Raw genomic sequence first — 12,901 nt, forward strand, 5'->3', positions numbered from 1 at the left:
CTCGGGAAAGGTCCACATCCACAGTTTAATCAAGTGGCGCATTGTGGACTGCGCGACTTGGAGTGTTCATTGTTAGGAGAATTGAGCAAACTTTAAGATGTTTCAACTTGCTTTAGCTTCAGCTTGTGCGGAGTCTTCTTCTCGCGAAGTTCCTTTTCCCGGTCCAGCAGGTTGTAGCATAGACTGCAAGGATATTGGTGTAGATATTGTCTCGATGGAGAGTCCCTACCACCGTACTAAGTGGACTCTTTCGGGTCCGGATCATCATATGGTCATGACGGTAACAGAACATGCGCTGCTCCTACACGGTGACCGGCCTGTTCTCATGGAACTTCAAAGGTGAACTGGTAAGGCTAGCAGCTCGATTTCGTCATGTTCTGCGTCAGGTCTGCAATGTGGCGCAAACATATTGATATTAAAACTGACCTAGAAATGATTCAAATCATCATAGCCTATTACATAATGCGTTTGGTCGCTGCAGTAGATACAGAATCTGTCATGCGCACTGCGCAGGGGATAATATATGCGTGATGACAACAAGTCGTCGTTTGAACTTGTTCCAGCACACCTCTGGCATTTCATCCGAACCACTTCTGGAAGACAACCAGTAGAAGGGTGTGTTACGGGAGTATCTCAACTCGAAAGGCGGTGAGTGGAATATTACAAATAGAGATCAAGGTGGTGCAGAACGTGAAACAACGTACAGCAGTTTCGTGTTTTCAGATCTGATGCCGTATAGTACTAAGTAACGTTAACGGATCAAACTACTTACTCGCTAACGTGGAGTTCTCAGGTCCATCATCGAACGATTTTTTGTGCGCTCTCGTAAGTTCCGCAGCTACTAATCGGTTCAGCATCGAAGGTTGGCTCATATGTATGGGTAGCATGGCTTACTGTTTCTCTTAGTACATACTACGTTCTCCCTGTACTGGACAGTTGCGAGGTATGTAATGGATATCACAAAAAATTTGTTGGTGGGGCGTCCTGACTCCTTACACTCAATTACAGTGTCTACACAAGCCCTACAGGGTTGCCCACACCGATTTTGTAGTCGCCAACCTCGAGAAACTTAACCACTTATTGTGCTTCCAGACTTCAACTTGTCACGATCGTGCTCATCACTGGTCATCATCATGAAAGTTACCTCTGCTCTCGTCCTTGCGTTCGTTGCTGGTGTGCAGGCTCAGCCCTCAGTCAATATCTCAGCACTACCCAGTGGTACTACGCCCCCAACGTAAGTACCTCCCCCCTCTTCAGTTGTCATAAGCTGCTAGATTGACTTTGATCCCTATAGCTTCACCATCCCTCCGCCCCCCTCAATGACTTTATCTTCGTTGACTTTAACCGGTCCAACTTTAACACTGCCTAGTGGCATGTCATTCGGGCCTAATACGACGACGTCCACGTCCACGTCGACGAGTGCAACCGTCAAGTCTACGGGCGCAGCAATGGCACTGGCAGGCTCGTATGCTGACACTGAATTGGTAATGGGAGCTATGGCAGGGTTCTTCGGGGTTTTTGCCTTTCTAGTGTGAAAACTACTAGTTTATACATGGACCATGGTGAGAACGGCCATGCGCGCCTTTTTACGATGGAGCGTTGGATCAACTATATCTAGATAGAGGAATAGACTAGTTTATGCATTGTGCTATGCTACCAATTAGTCGTGATAAGGTATACTAGTAGAACGAATCATTTGTGTTATGCATGGGCACAACATGACTGCAAAATAAATAACAAGTTTAGCCGCCAGTTTTACGCTCGTGCCAAGGCGCGCACAACACTTTCATGAGAGAAAATAGAATAAAGGGTGACATGTCCGCGCTTTCGGATTAGGTTTTCATCCCAAACAACTACGAAAATGGGCAATCAGCAACCGTAGCGAGGGATAATATGATATCATACAGTCTTGATTTCCTTAACGCTCATCTTCTGTAGCTTCGTTCCCGCGCCCTCGCCGAGCGCGGCATCCGCGAGGTCAGTTTTAACCTCCTGAAGGCGGAGCATTCTGCGAGGTTGTTGTGAGGGAGATAGAAAGTCGATAAGAAGATAAAAACAGTGAACCCGAGTTAGCGTCCGAATAACGGAAACGGTTGACTCACCGTTCCTCTATCGTATTTTTGACAACAAGTCGCTTGACAAAAACATCTTTCTCTTGTCCCAGACGATGTACGCGGTCGTATGCTTGTGACTCGGACGCATAATTCCAGGATAGATCCAAACTATCCATCATCAGTCTTTAGCAATCGTGATGTAAATGGTTCAAACTCTGTGACTTACTTGATGATCCGATTCGCCACAACCAGATTCAAACCTACACTACCACACTTCGTGCTGATGAGGATGACCTTGGGTCCATCAGGTCGTTTGAATGTTGCAAGGGTATTATCCCGCGATATCCGGTTCATGGAACCATCATACCGCAGGCTGCGGATCCCATATCGCGAGAATAGTGTTTCGATGAGGTCAAGCATCGAGGTCCCTGTGTGATACTGTGTCAGCAATAACTTGTAGAATGTGAAGTACGAACACTGTGAATAACAGATTGTCTTGTCCCCGCTCTCGTCCCATGACTTGAGGAAACTGATGAGGGCGAGCATCTTCGTACTCGGTTCCAGGTCGTAATCGCCTTTTCGCCACATGGCAATAAGTGCGTCGGAAGGGGCGCCGGGGCCTTCCAAATTTGTCTTCTCTGCACTTTGCGATGAAGGTTTCTCTTCGTCGTCCCTCGCGGGTGCTTTCCCTTTTCCATTATCATAGTGCTTCTTCGAGGACCGCACGGCATGCCTCCTTCCGAGCTTAATGTCGGAACCATCAAGGTTGTCCGACACATCACTCACAGTCAAGTCAATTACTTCGTCCTGTAGTACACACCGCATAGTCAAACCCAGCACCAACAAAGACAAAAGTCATGCGCACGTTGTCAGACTGCTGGCGCGACCGTTTATTCCCCGTTGCTTTCTTATCCTTCTTCTTGAGTTTTCCTCCATTCGCGAATAGCTGTGAGAAATCTGGCATATCGTCGTCGGAGCTGTCGACTTCTGGCGTCGCGCCCCTGAAGCGTGAAGGCACAGATAACTCGATTTCCGAATCCGAGTCAGACGACTCTTCACTTGAAACTGTACCCTGGCGCACGGGCTTCTCGAGCACAAGCCGACGAGCGTGCTTACGAGCGCGATTTGCCTCCTCGACTTCATCCTCCTCTGGCTCGAATGCAATGGACTTGAACACCTTCGTTGGGCTCAGGTCGTTCATCTTCTTGCACGTAGGGCCTGCGCGAATGAGCGAGAGTACAGCGTGACGAAGAAAAGAGGAATACGCACAAGGCCGGTGACCTTTCGCAGCAGCAGCTTCATACTCACGTTCGGCACGAATATTTTCTTTCTCATTTCCATGACCACTGGGTAATGGTTTAGGTGTAACAGAAGGAGTAGGAATTAGGAGCTTACAATTCCCCGTTGTGCGTAATCGGCGAATTTGAAAGCATGAGCATACAATCTAGAGATACAAGACCGCGATCAAAACACGACAACGATGGCATGATGAGGGTCCACTGACCAAAGCAAATCTCATGACCACAGGTAAGGACACGACCAGCGTTGTTGACGTACACTTTCGCATACATGTGAGCATCAATCTAGTGAGACACGAGTACATACGATCTTTGCAGACAGGGCATGTTGCATCTGCGCCCTCCTCATCCGAGAATACGAGTAGATTACTCTCTAGCGCGCGTGTCATGAACCTGAGTGTAGCAATTTGTTAGCTCCTTTACCTGTCACATAATAGAGTAAAACTGAACCTCTTCTTGATCTGTAGGCAGATAGTTTAATACTGGCTATGGGTAGACTAACAGTACTCACATCGCCGACCCAGGCTGGCCCCATGACTCGGATTGCTCGCGCAAACTCCTTTCCCTTGTCATCAGACATCAGTATGGAAGGGTCTTCGTGCTCTTCCGTGTGACACTGTGGGGTGTGTTAATTCACCTATGTAATCGAAGAACAAAAGACGCGCCAAGATTAAGTTCGGGTGACAACACAGCTGCCGAAGCCGGAGGATCATCGCCTATAAAATGTATCAAAAATGACCACAAGAATGCAAATGCAAAGAAGTACCAGGATATAAGTTGCACTAAGATGGAAACTGCATTTAGAAAATATAACGCAAAAATAAATGAGTGCATACTTCTTCAACAACGTCCCTTTTCTGATGAAGCGATTGATTTGAACGTGGCTTTTCTTTTCGAAATCATCATACAGCTGTGAGATATGAGTATGTGAAATGTCAGAGTACCCAATCAACGTACCTGTTGCTCGTCTGCCGAGAATTCAAGAGTCACGAGCTCAATGTTTTTCGGGGGCAGCTGAAGAATGAGCTTTCCTTCCTATAAAACTCACGAGTGAGAATACAGGAATAAGATATCCTATTAGTGATTTACCAATCTAGCTTGTTTTGTGCGGCGAAGCAACAGGGGCTTCAGAATCTCCTGCGCTCGCATTGCTGTATGATTGAGCCCGAGAACTACATCAGAACGGGCAGTTTACTCACCCGCAAGCGGCGCATCCTCTTGCTGCACCTTTGCCTAAACGAAGATGAGAAGCAGAGCATGCAAAACGCGAAGGAACGCACAATATATTGTTTAAATGACTCCCAGTCATTCCAAGGACGAAAACGCCCAAAGCGAATAAGCCCATATATGTCAGCACTGGGAGAAGTTGGGTAACTAAGAAATGCTGTAAAAATTGGGCATACAGTGTATTTGTGACAGGTGTGCCTGTAAGCATCCACCTATAAGTTGAACGGAGTAGAGCTACACTGCGGCTAGCGTGCGTTCCTCTGTTGGGAATGTCAAATGACTCAATAAATGGAATAATGCTGAACATACCTGTTTCGAATAAATTGGGCCTCGTCTAAAATCACACGATACCATCTCATGCGACCAAGTACCCCTCTGCAAGGTAGCTGAAGGGGTCGACATAGTACAAATAATGTGTTACCTACCCGTGATCCTCAAGATATGCCAGTTCCTTGCCTTCTTCGATGTCTTTTGGAATAGTAAGCTCCGTGCTCAGGGTTTGATATGTAGTGATGATGACCTAACGATACCTCAGTCACTTTGCGAAACTGTGATGATTCAGATAACATACATCTTTAGATCTGACGTCCATCAGGGTGGAAAGCTTATCCCGTCCATGATGTATATGCACGGTAAATAAGTCATTCGACTTCGTCTCGATTTCCTCCTTCCACTGGCAATGGTGTCAACGTGGTCAAAACCGATCACGGAAAACAAACTAGCCTGTTGAAGGAGCGCGGCGGGAACGACGACGAGCGTGGTCTTCACAGCATCAGTGTCCCTGGGCAAATTGGCTGCCATTGTGGCAATCATTTGGACAGTCTTGCCTGAGGCAGAATATTTCGTCAGATGCATTTTGACGAAGTTGAAACAACTGACCAAGACCCATTTCATCTCTGAGTCAGGTCAATATCATTAAGGTGCATGAGTTGAAAATAAAATGAAAATACTTACGCTAAGATACCACCCCTGTGAGGGGACTTTCTTTCTTGGTCCACCATCCTGTGCTCTGAAATTAATATATGCACAGAAACCTATATATTAATACTGTACCAATCGACACCGATGAGCTGGTGAGGTAAAAGCCGTACTTCGAGACCGGGGAGGAGATCCTTGTCACTATACGACCTCAGTACAACCATTGCGAATGTCATGTTGAATGCACCACGCACCTCTGAAGACCGAGGTTCCGGATAGCATCCTTAACGGACCGTCTATCCCCAAGGTTTTCAATAGAGTTATAAACAAATTCTGCCAATCTTATACTTGTGTCAGCGACGGGTGATATTCCACTGCTCAGGCAAAGTACCTCTGTTCTTGATCAGGGCCTCCTTGATCAATGCGACTAGCAGGAGTTTCGCTGTCGTATCTCAGAGAGAAGCCAGATGTAATGAGCTTGCTTTGAATATTGTTCTTGGTTCTTGGTTTGGATTTGCCAGCTCTAGATGAAGCGCCTTGTGATGAAGCGCCAGCTGCAGTCGAGTCGTGAGATGGTAATAACGAATATCTGCAATTCTCTTACTCGCATGCACAGGCCTGTTGAGTGATGAGTGTGGTCCATGAATCATTGAATCGATGTCTGGGAGAGTTCGTGCTCTCATCACTGGCGACACAGGAAAGGTATCAGACTCGGATTTACGCTTGCCGAGAATTTGGGATGTTTGGATAGTGGTATGAGAACTTGAGGAAGAAGAAGGCATGGAGTAATCCAGCGCAGCCAGGACGCGTGATGTGCTCTTTTGGGTGCTCTTGGATATATCACCCATCTTCGAGTACGGCTGGGATAGATGAGCGCACTTGAAGTATACTAGGTACAGCAACTTGAATTAATTAAACACGGCGTTGCCAAACAACGCCAAACAAACTCTAAAACATACGCGGGAGCAATTGGCTGAGCGGACCAAGTTGGAACTTGGAAGTACTTGGTTGCATGTCTCGGATGCGCATCTTCACCCTATTTGTTTCCCTGCCAGCGGAATGACAAGTTTGCACGATAGGTCACCATTCAGCCAAACGAAAGCAAGACGGCCTTCCGTGACGGACAATAATAGTTTTTAGCATGTGCTCTTGTATCTCACCGAGGCATGCGAGATTGATACGCCAATGTGTGTAGAACTGATCGTGTTCTTCTGGTCGGATACACCGTGTTTGACCTCTTCCTTCCACTCGCCTTTTGCAAACCTTACCATTCCTGCTACCCTGGCAGTCCATAGCCATCTCATCGTTGCCCCTTCCTGGACCTCAAAGCGGTTCCTCCTACACACGCGTGTCTTATTGGTGACATTGTGCAGTAGGCTGACGCGCTTGGGCTCAAAACATTGTTCAACTAGTAGGGACAGCCACACTTCGTATCCATGCTTGTTGAATACCAGGCCAATGATCCCTGCGCTGCTCATAGTAGAGGTAATATACCATGTCACATGTGCCAGCGGAAATGCAAGATTTGCAGAATATCAACTCCACGATTGCATACATAACTGAGTGGCCAAATGAAGTGGCCACAGGCTGAAGCGCTGAGTGCTGAAGGAGGGCGATGATCAGCATTCCTGCCAAGGAGTTGCAGCTGTTGGTACTGCACTTGGTTGTACACAGAAAAGTTACAAGTACTTGAAGTAGAGGCCAAGTTGGTGTCAGCCGATGCGTGTGAACTTGGCAGTCGTATTTTTGAAGCTGAAGCTGAAGCTAAAGCGGCTTCTATTAACTTCTAGCCCAAGCATAAGTTGTACTTTCTCATCCCCTCCACGCCTACAAGGTACTTACTGAGCTGCACCTGCTGCACCTTTCACAGTCGAACTTCGAAGTGTCGATTTGATCTGACTGGTAAAATCTCCTCTTGGTTCCAATGCACTGCAGCGCAGCCAGCGCTTGGCCTCCCGCTGTAATGCATCCTAGAATTTCTGATGAGCCACATGCTGAAAGCTACAACACTGGTACAGCTCGCCCAAGAGCTTTTGTACCTTATATTGTCACCTCTTGACGCGTACGACCTAGTACGGGTATGACAGGTAAGCGAACACATCATCATCATCCATCTTACTATGATACTTATCAGCCATAGATGTGCAAAGCGCTGAAAGCAATCATCGACAATTCAGAGATGCTGCAGTATCATATGATCGACCTCAGCTATTTCCAAATAATTCCAGTGGGAACCTCTGAAATAGACATGCCGCCAGCTACACGCCGCAAATGATTTAGACGGCATGACGCTGCATGGCAACGCTTCGAATACAAACAGAAGCGCACGCTCCCCCCAAGTGATGTTGGAAACTACCCTTGAATTTTCAGGTGGTGTATACGGCATTGTTGGGGAGGATTGCATCCCCTTTACGCATCTACCATCCGCGACTGATTTCAATGATCTACATTGTTGAAGCTGCCCTGTCGACACTGGACTTCACTTTCTGTGCTGTGCAAGATCTACTTGTCGTGGTGGCATATTCGCCAGACCCGTGAGCGTTTGCAGTCTTTCGCCCAGTTCATTTTCAGACTGAACTGCGCTGGAAGCCGGACTCATACGTACGATCTCCATCTGAGGTCTCTGACAACGAACGAAATCCACGCCGATGCAACGCAACCAATCCTGAAAACAGTCGATAAGACTGCGAAATAGTCCAATCCACCAATCAATGAAACGTCCGAATCATGGGGAACTACATTAGTATGCTGCTGCTGCATGTGATGGTGAATGAGGGCTCGGTTTGGGACTAGATACAAATGTGGGACTGGAAATCCAAGAATGGTTACCAGGTAAATCAATAGTACTGTCATAAGCTAGAATGACTAAAGGCTTGTTTACACCACAGTTCGTTCTCCGGTTTCACAGTAGTATCAATGACTACTCCTTCATTGCAGAGGAGAAATTCCTCGTTCTCGAGTCCCGCGGGACCATGGAGATATACTGCGTTGCCGACAAATCAAATGCATCGCAAAACTCTCTTTGCCTTCTCTCATGGATCATGTTTCATACACAGGGGCAGTCACGGGCGTAAATATAATTCCAACCTCCATGCTTCCATATTCTCAAAAGTCCTACCAACCTACATGCTCATTTCACCCCAGTACGAACGATCAACTCGTAGCCATCCATGTCTCTGTTACTGGGACAATGGGTCTCACTCGCCCAATCGATTCCCGCCGCTATAGTTTCTTTATGTTGCGCAGTGTCATTGTGCAACTCGAAAACTTATTCGTCAAGACTTATGGCCAACCGACCTTGAATGATCCCAAGTTGCTTTGGTCAACGTGGGGGCCGCAGCATACGTCGTGGTTCCGGGTTCAAAGGGTCTAGGACTGGCAGTTTTTACTCTGTGATTTCGTGTTGTTGAGCCCATCAACGACTCTTCTCGAGTGTCACGCAAGCGCCAACGGTTACGCGTCAGAGATTTTAACCCACACATCGCTTGGAATTATCACGCAGAAGATAAATCAATCTGGCTTGGTCGATTTGTGGAAGGCGAGCTGACTAGTACCATTTTTTGCCCATTTATGGAACCGCTAGGATCTGCGTTACCTTATCGTGAGATCGTTAGCGAGGAGTTGTTTGATGTGGATAATATTTTGATGGACGAAAGTAGAATTATGCTATTCAAAGTGAGTTGCAACTTATATTTGATTCCTTCTGCTTACAACGAAGTGTGGTAGACTGACGAATCTGAAGAATTCAACGTATTGATATTCTGACCACCCTTGGGTAACCCAACGTTGGCGCCTCACGCACCGCTTGTTTTTGTCTTTAATCATCGGCCGCGTTAGCATGGTTTTTCGGTTTTTTTTTCACCGAGTTTAGGTTAGTAGTGACGCCGCACGAGATCACATTCATCTGTGGAAAGCGATTGCTTCATCATATGCTCGTTATATGTCGTGGAACAAAGATTCAATCTTGTGGAAGGCTAATGCACTCCGATACTGGCGAGGTACACTGCACGTGTGACTATGTGCATCCCATGGTTCTTGGCGACTTCTCGACATAAACTATTCTGCATAAGTAGGTGAGGTGCGTGAGTGGTTTTGCAGGTCCGGGCGTAGTGTATGCACGGCATGATGTGGGAGTGAAAAGACAACGCGAACCCTCCTGTTGCGATCGAATTTCAAATTTCGTGGGCTAATATTAATTAGTATGTGTCATATACTAGTCCAAAGTTTCTATGTACACCTGCAGGGCAGTTGGACAACATGTGTAGTGCAAGGTCGGAATATCCGATTGGTGGCTAATCGAAACGTGCGACTGGTAAAACTTGGTGCGTATATGTCCAAGGTTATTATGTGCAAAGTCCCATATACATCAAACCGAAGGATCGCATCAACAGATCCTCCGCACAGGGATGACTCGTACACGGAGAGATCCTAATGCAATGCCACGGCCATCCGATTCCACAATCTTCAGAAACGTGTCACAATTTCGATCTTCAGTGGGGAAGAGTCGGAAGCACGATATTCTGTTCACTGCATCCGAAAGAAGGTCCCACTAACACAGTACAAATCCTGCAAGGCGGTCCGCAGTCCCGACCTCTCAATCACCCTGGATTAATGAAGGCTATGAGGGCGAAGCACGCCCGATGTAGCTTCTGGTCCAACTGCATAGAACAGCACGGACCACTAGCCGATTAGCCAGCCTTGAGGTGAGATATGACACATTCCATCAGAAAGAATGCATCACACAATAACACATACCGATTCAGACGAGAGGTACGCTGTTATCGGAAAGCAACGCTTGAGCAGTCGTTTGCTCGCGATGATAACTGCAAGATATGCAATTCGCGTGCAAACTCCACGCAGCCAATTATGATGATCGGTAGCACCGAAACCTATCTTCATATCGATCCCGGAGCTATTTCCACGCAGAACATGAGATAATAAATCACAACTTGTCGGCCAATAGGCTCACAAGCCTCCACCGACTGCGTTCTACGGAATGCTCGACATTAACATTCAACATGATTTTTTGCCAACTCACCGATTCTTTCCTGTTTGTGATTAGCACGAATATAATTCAAACACTCGTATTGCTCATAGCAAAAGTTTGAACAGAGGAGGTTGTCCTGGTAGAGCAACTGATATTAAGGTGTGCTTAAAGTACTGCACGATTAATGCATAGATGAGTATTGTTCATAGCCGGGGAAACCACTGTTGGCGGGTATGATCGAAGTGACAATTTACAAGGAGTCCGAACACAAACCTCATTAAATTAAATCTGGTAAACTGAAACAGAACAACAGAGATCGCAGAAGTTGTCCGTGAGAACATAAACCAAACGAAAGGATGCGTCAGGCAGTAGACTCTATACTACCTTCTCCGTCGCCATCGACTATCATCTTCTGCTTCTCTTCTGGATCTAACCAGCTATCCTCCACTGTGGCTTTCACCCTTCTTACGTACTCCTTCATGTTGTCTCGGTACAATTGCGCAGCCTCTGCATTTGCTGGGCTGTTCGGATTAGGATCGTGCAGGAGACTCTGGATGGAAGTAAGGATGGCGGCGACATCATATGTGGGAGACCAGCGGTTTTGTAGAATGTCCAGACAGAGCTCGCCATTGTTATATACATTTGGATGGAACATTCTGGAAAGAAATTTCACTGTAGGCGGCTTGTTGGGGTAAGATTCATCAAACGTGAGCAGAAGTTTGAATGTGCCGTCCTCAAAGGGTGTATCAGCTGTAAGTAGTGTCAGAGAAGGATAGTTATATACAGAGATAGAAAACTGACAAGGCCCAAATATTACAGCGTTCCAGATCATGATGTTATCCGGACATGGACTTCCAGAAATGCCGCTTGGCGGGTCACTAGAGAGTCGTTTGAAGTCACGGATAAGCCGTCTCCTGCAGGTGGTAGACTATTGAAATCATAAGCGGCAAAGACGATGGGATTTGATGCTCGCATACCATGTTATCTGGCTGGCTTGTATTTGATTAAAACAGAGGTAAGAATTGCGAGAGAACTAGAAGTACAGGATCAAGAGGGTTCGCAAGGCCACACCCGGTCCGCTGCTAGCCTCAAGCGAATGCTTACAAAGCACACCACAATCGGCAATTAGAAAAGGCATTCAAATATTTCTCCCTACTAATTCTCAGCATCTCTGCAGTTGCTCTGCAGCCCATCGATGTCTTCGGGCCTGTTTAGCAGTCTCCCTTCCATTCCACCCTCAACCATCACCACTTGTCCAGTGACGTGACCAGAAAGAGTAGACGATGCAAGAACCACAATCTGTGTCGCGATGTCCATTGGCATGGCCACTTTCTTAAGTGGAACCCTGCGGTGGCATGACATTCATCACCAATTATTCAACAATGGATCAAATGGTATCGCTTACGTAGCCAATATACGAGACATTGTTTGAGGATCATTCAAGATGTCTTCAACCATACGCGTCTTGACCCAGCCAGGTGCGATACAGTTGACTCTACCTTTTGGGGCTATCTTCACGATCTCATTCTTCAGCGTCAGGTTCAAACCATACATCATTGCTAGAATATCGTGAGTCCATGTCAAAAGTGTTGACAGAAACTATTACTGACCACTCTTAGTCGCAGCGTAGTCCCCGTTGTTGGCTTCACCATACTTCCCAGCAGTACTTCCGACAAGAATAATTGCTGCCTTTTCCTTGATATCCGAGGAAGCCCTTTCCAGATGCTGCAAATACTCTCTGCACACAAGGAATGAAGATGTCAAATTCACAGTCATTGTAGTGTTCCATTGATCCAGCGTCATCCTTGCAATGGGCACAGCTAAACTGTAAGATATAGCGTGATTGATGACCACTACTTGCACGGGACCATGAGGCATAGTAGACAGCGATTTGAACATGGTTATAACAGCCTGCTCTTCAGACAGATTCGCCTGGACGTGTTGAAGATTGGTGTTCGACGCCAAAAGTTCCTGTATCGGACCAAACTGCGAATTATAATGTGCGGTCACATTTGCACCAAGTGCTGGATGCTCTCAACCCAGTGCTCAGATATCTTTTGGGGGATGACTTACTACAAAACAATTTCACAGTCTCGAGCCCGATTCCGCCACTTGCCCCTGTGTAAGTAGTATCAGATCAGCACTCGCATAGTAAAAGGATACAATTGCAACCTGTGACAAGGACATGCACTCCCTTCAATCCAAGATCCATGGCAAATGATGATAACCAAGCTGATCAAAGCTTCAGCTTCAAGCTTAAGAATGTCCAGGTGTGATCACTACTTGTGTGAAAATATCGAAACGGATCAGGGACATAGTGGTCACCCGGTCGGAACTCCTCCAAAGAGCACACTCATATTAATACTGTAAACGGTCGGCGCCCTCCTCGTCAGTGCTTCGGATCTGATGATAAGACT

The 12,901-nt window shown here is 46.7% G+C and overlaps 4 protein-coding genes across 4 annotated transcripts; 1 reads left to right on the top strand and 3 right to left on the bottom strand.

Annotated features, from left to right (window-relative positions):
* The first annotated feature begins 1,030 nt into the window (after positions 1–1,030).
* F5147DRAFT_299670 (uncharacterized protein) lies at positions 1,031–1,857 on the top strand. The gene is made up of 2 exons (XM_041429103.1): positions 1,031–1,234; positions 1,295–1,857. Exons 1-2 carry the CDS (start codon positions 1,134–1,136, stop codon positions 1,533–1,535), a joined length of 342 nt encoding a protein of 113 aa, XP_041297947.1. The 5' UTR covers positions 1,031–1,133; the 3' UTR covers positions 1,536–1,857.
* Positions 1,833–6,345, bottom strand: F5147DRAFT_768442 (SNF2 family N-terminal domain-containing protein; the record flags this gene model as incomplete). Its single annotated transcript, XM_041440976.1, has 28 exons — positions 1,833–1,853; positions 1,906–2,008; positions 2,103–2,222; positions 2,281–2,482; positions 2,531–2,861; positions 2,920–3,400; positions 3,450–3,612; positions 3,660–3,745; positions 3,803–3,813; positions 3,864–3,917; positions 3,970–4,068; positions 4,119–4,134; positions 4,189–4,262; positions 4,310–4,387; positions 4,442–4,503; positions 4,552–4,585; positions 4,633–4,726; positions 4,756–4,839; positions 4,889–4,954; positions 5,005–5,099; positions 5,151–5,252; positions 5,288–5,406; positions 5,459–5,475; positions 5,534–5,581; positions 5,633–5,698; positions 5,752–5,838; positions 5,889–6,051; positions 6,102–6,345. The coding sequence occupies 28 exons, from the start codon at positions 6,343–6,345 to the stop codon at positions 1,833–1,835; spliced, it is 3,120 nt and encodes a 1,039-aa protein (XP_041297948.1).
* A 4,500-nt stretch (positions 6,346–10,845) lies between these two features.
* F5147DRAFT_742882 (ubiquitin-conjugating enzyme E2 2) lies at positions 10,846–11,464 on the bottom strand (the record flags this gene model as incomplete). Its single annotated transcript, XM_041439566.1, has 3 exons — positions 10,846–11,234; positions 11,286–11,412; positions 11,462–11,464. 3 exons carry the CDS (start codon positions 11,462–11,464, stop codon positions 10,846–10,848), a joined length of 519 nt encoding a protein of 172 aa, XP_041297949.1.
* Positions 11,465–11,619: 155 nt separating this feature from the next.
* F5147DRAFT_627759 (NAD dependent epimerase/dehydratase) lies at positions 11,620–12,696 on the bottom strand (the record flags this gene model as incomplete). Its single annotated transcript, XM_041432721.1, has 5 exons — positions 11,620–11,829; positions 11,890–12,043; positions 12,095–12,508; positions 12,558–12,602; positions 12,657–12,696. 5 exons carry the CDS (start codon positions 12,694–12,696, stop codon positions 11,640–11,642), a joined length of 843 nt encoding a protein of 280 aa, XP_041297950.1. The 3' UTR covers positions 11,620–11,639.
* Between the last annotated feature and the right edge of the window lie 205 nt (positions 12,697–12,901).

Source organism: Suillus discolor, assembly GCF_016758755.1.
Source record: "Suillus discolor strain FC423 chromosome Unknown F5147scaffold_5, whole genome shotgun sequence".
Taxonomy (NCBI): domain Eukaryota; kingdom Fungi; phylum Basidiomycota; class Agaricomycetes; order Boletales; family Suillaceae; genus Suillus; species Suillus discolor.

Coding starts and splice junctions, on each gene's coding strand:
- F5147DRAFT_299670 (XM_041429103.1), top strand. CDS start 1,134: ATGAAAGTTACCTCTGCTCTCGTCCTTGCGTTCGTTGCTGGTGTGCAG. Junction 1,235..1,294: donor AGTGGTACTACGCCCCCAAC/GTAAGTACCTCC, acceptor TGATCCCTATAG/CTTCACCATCCCTCCGCCCC.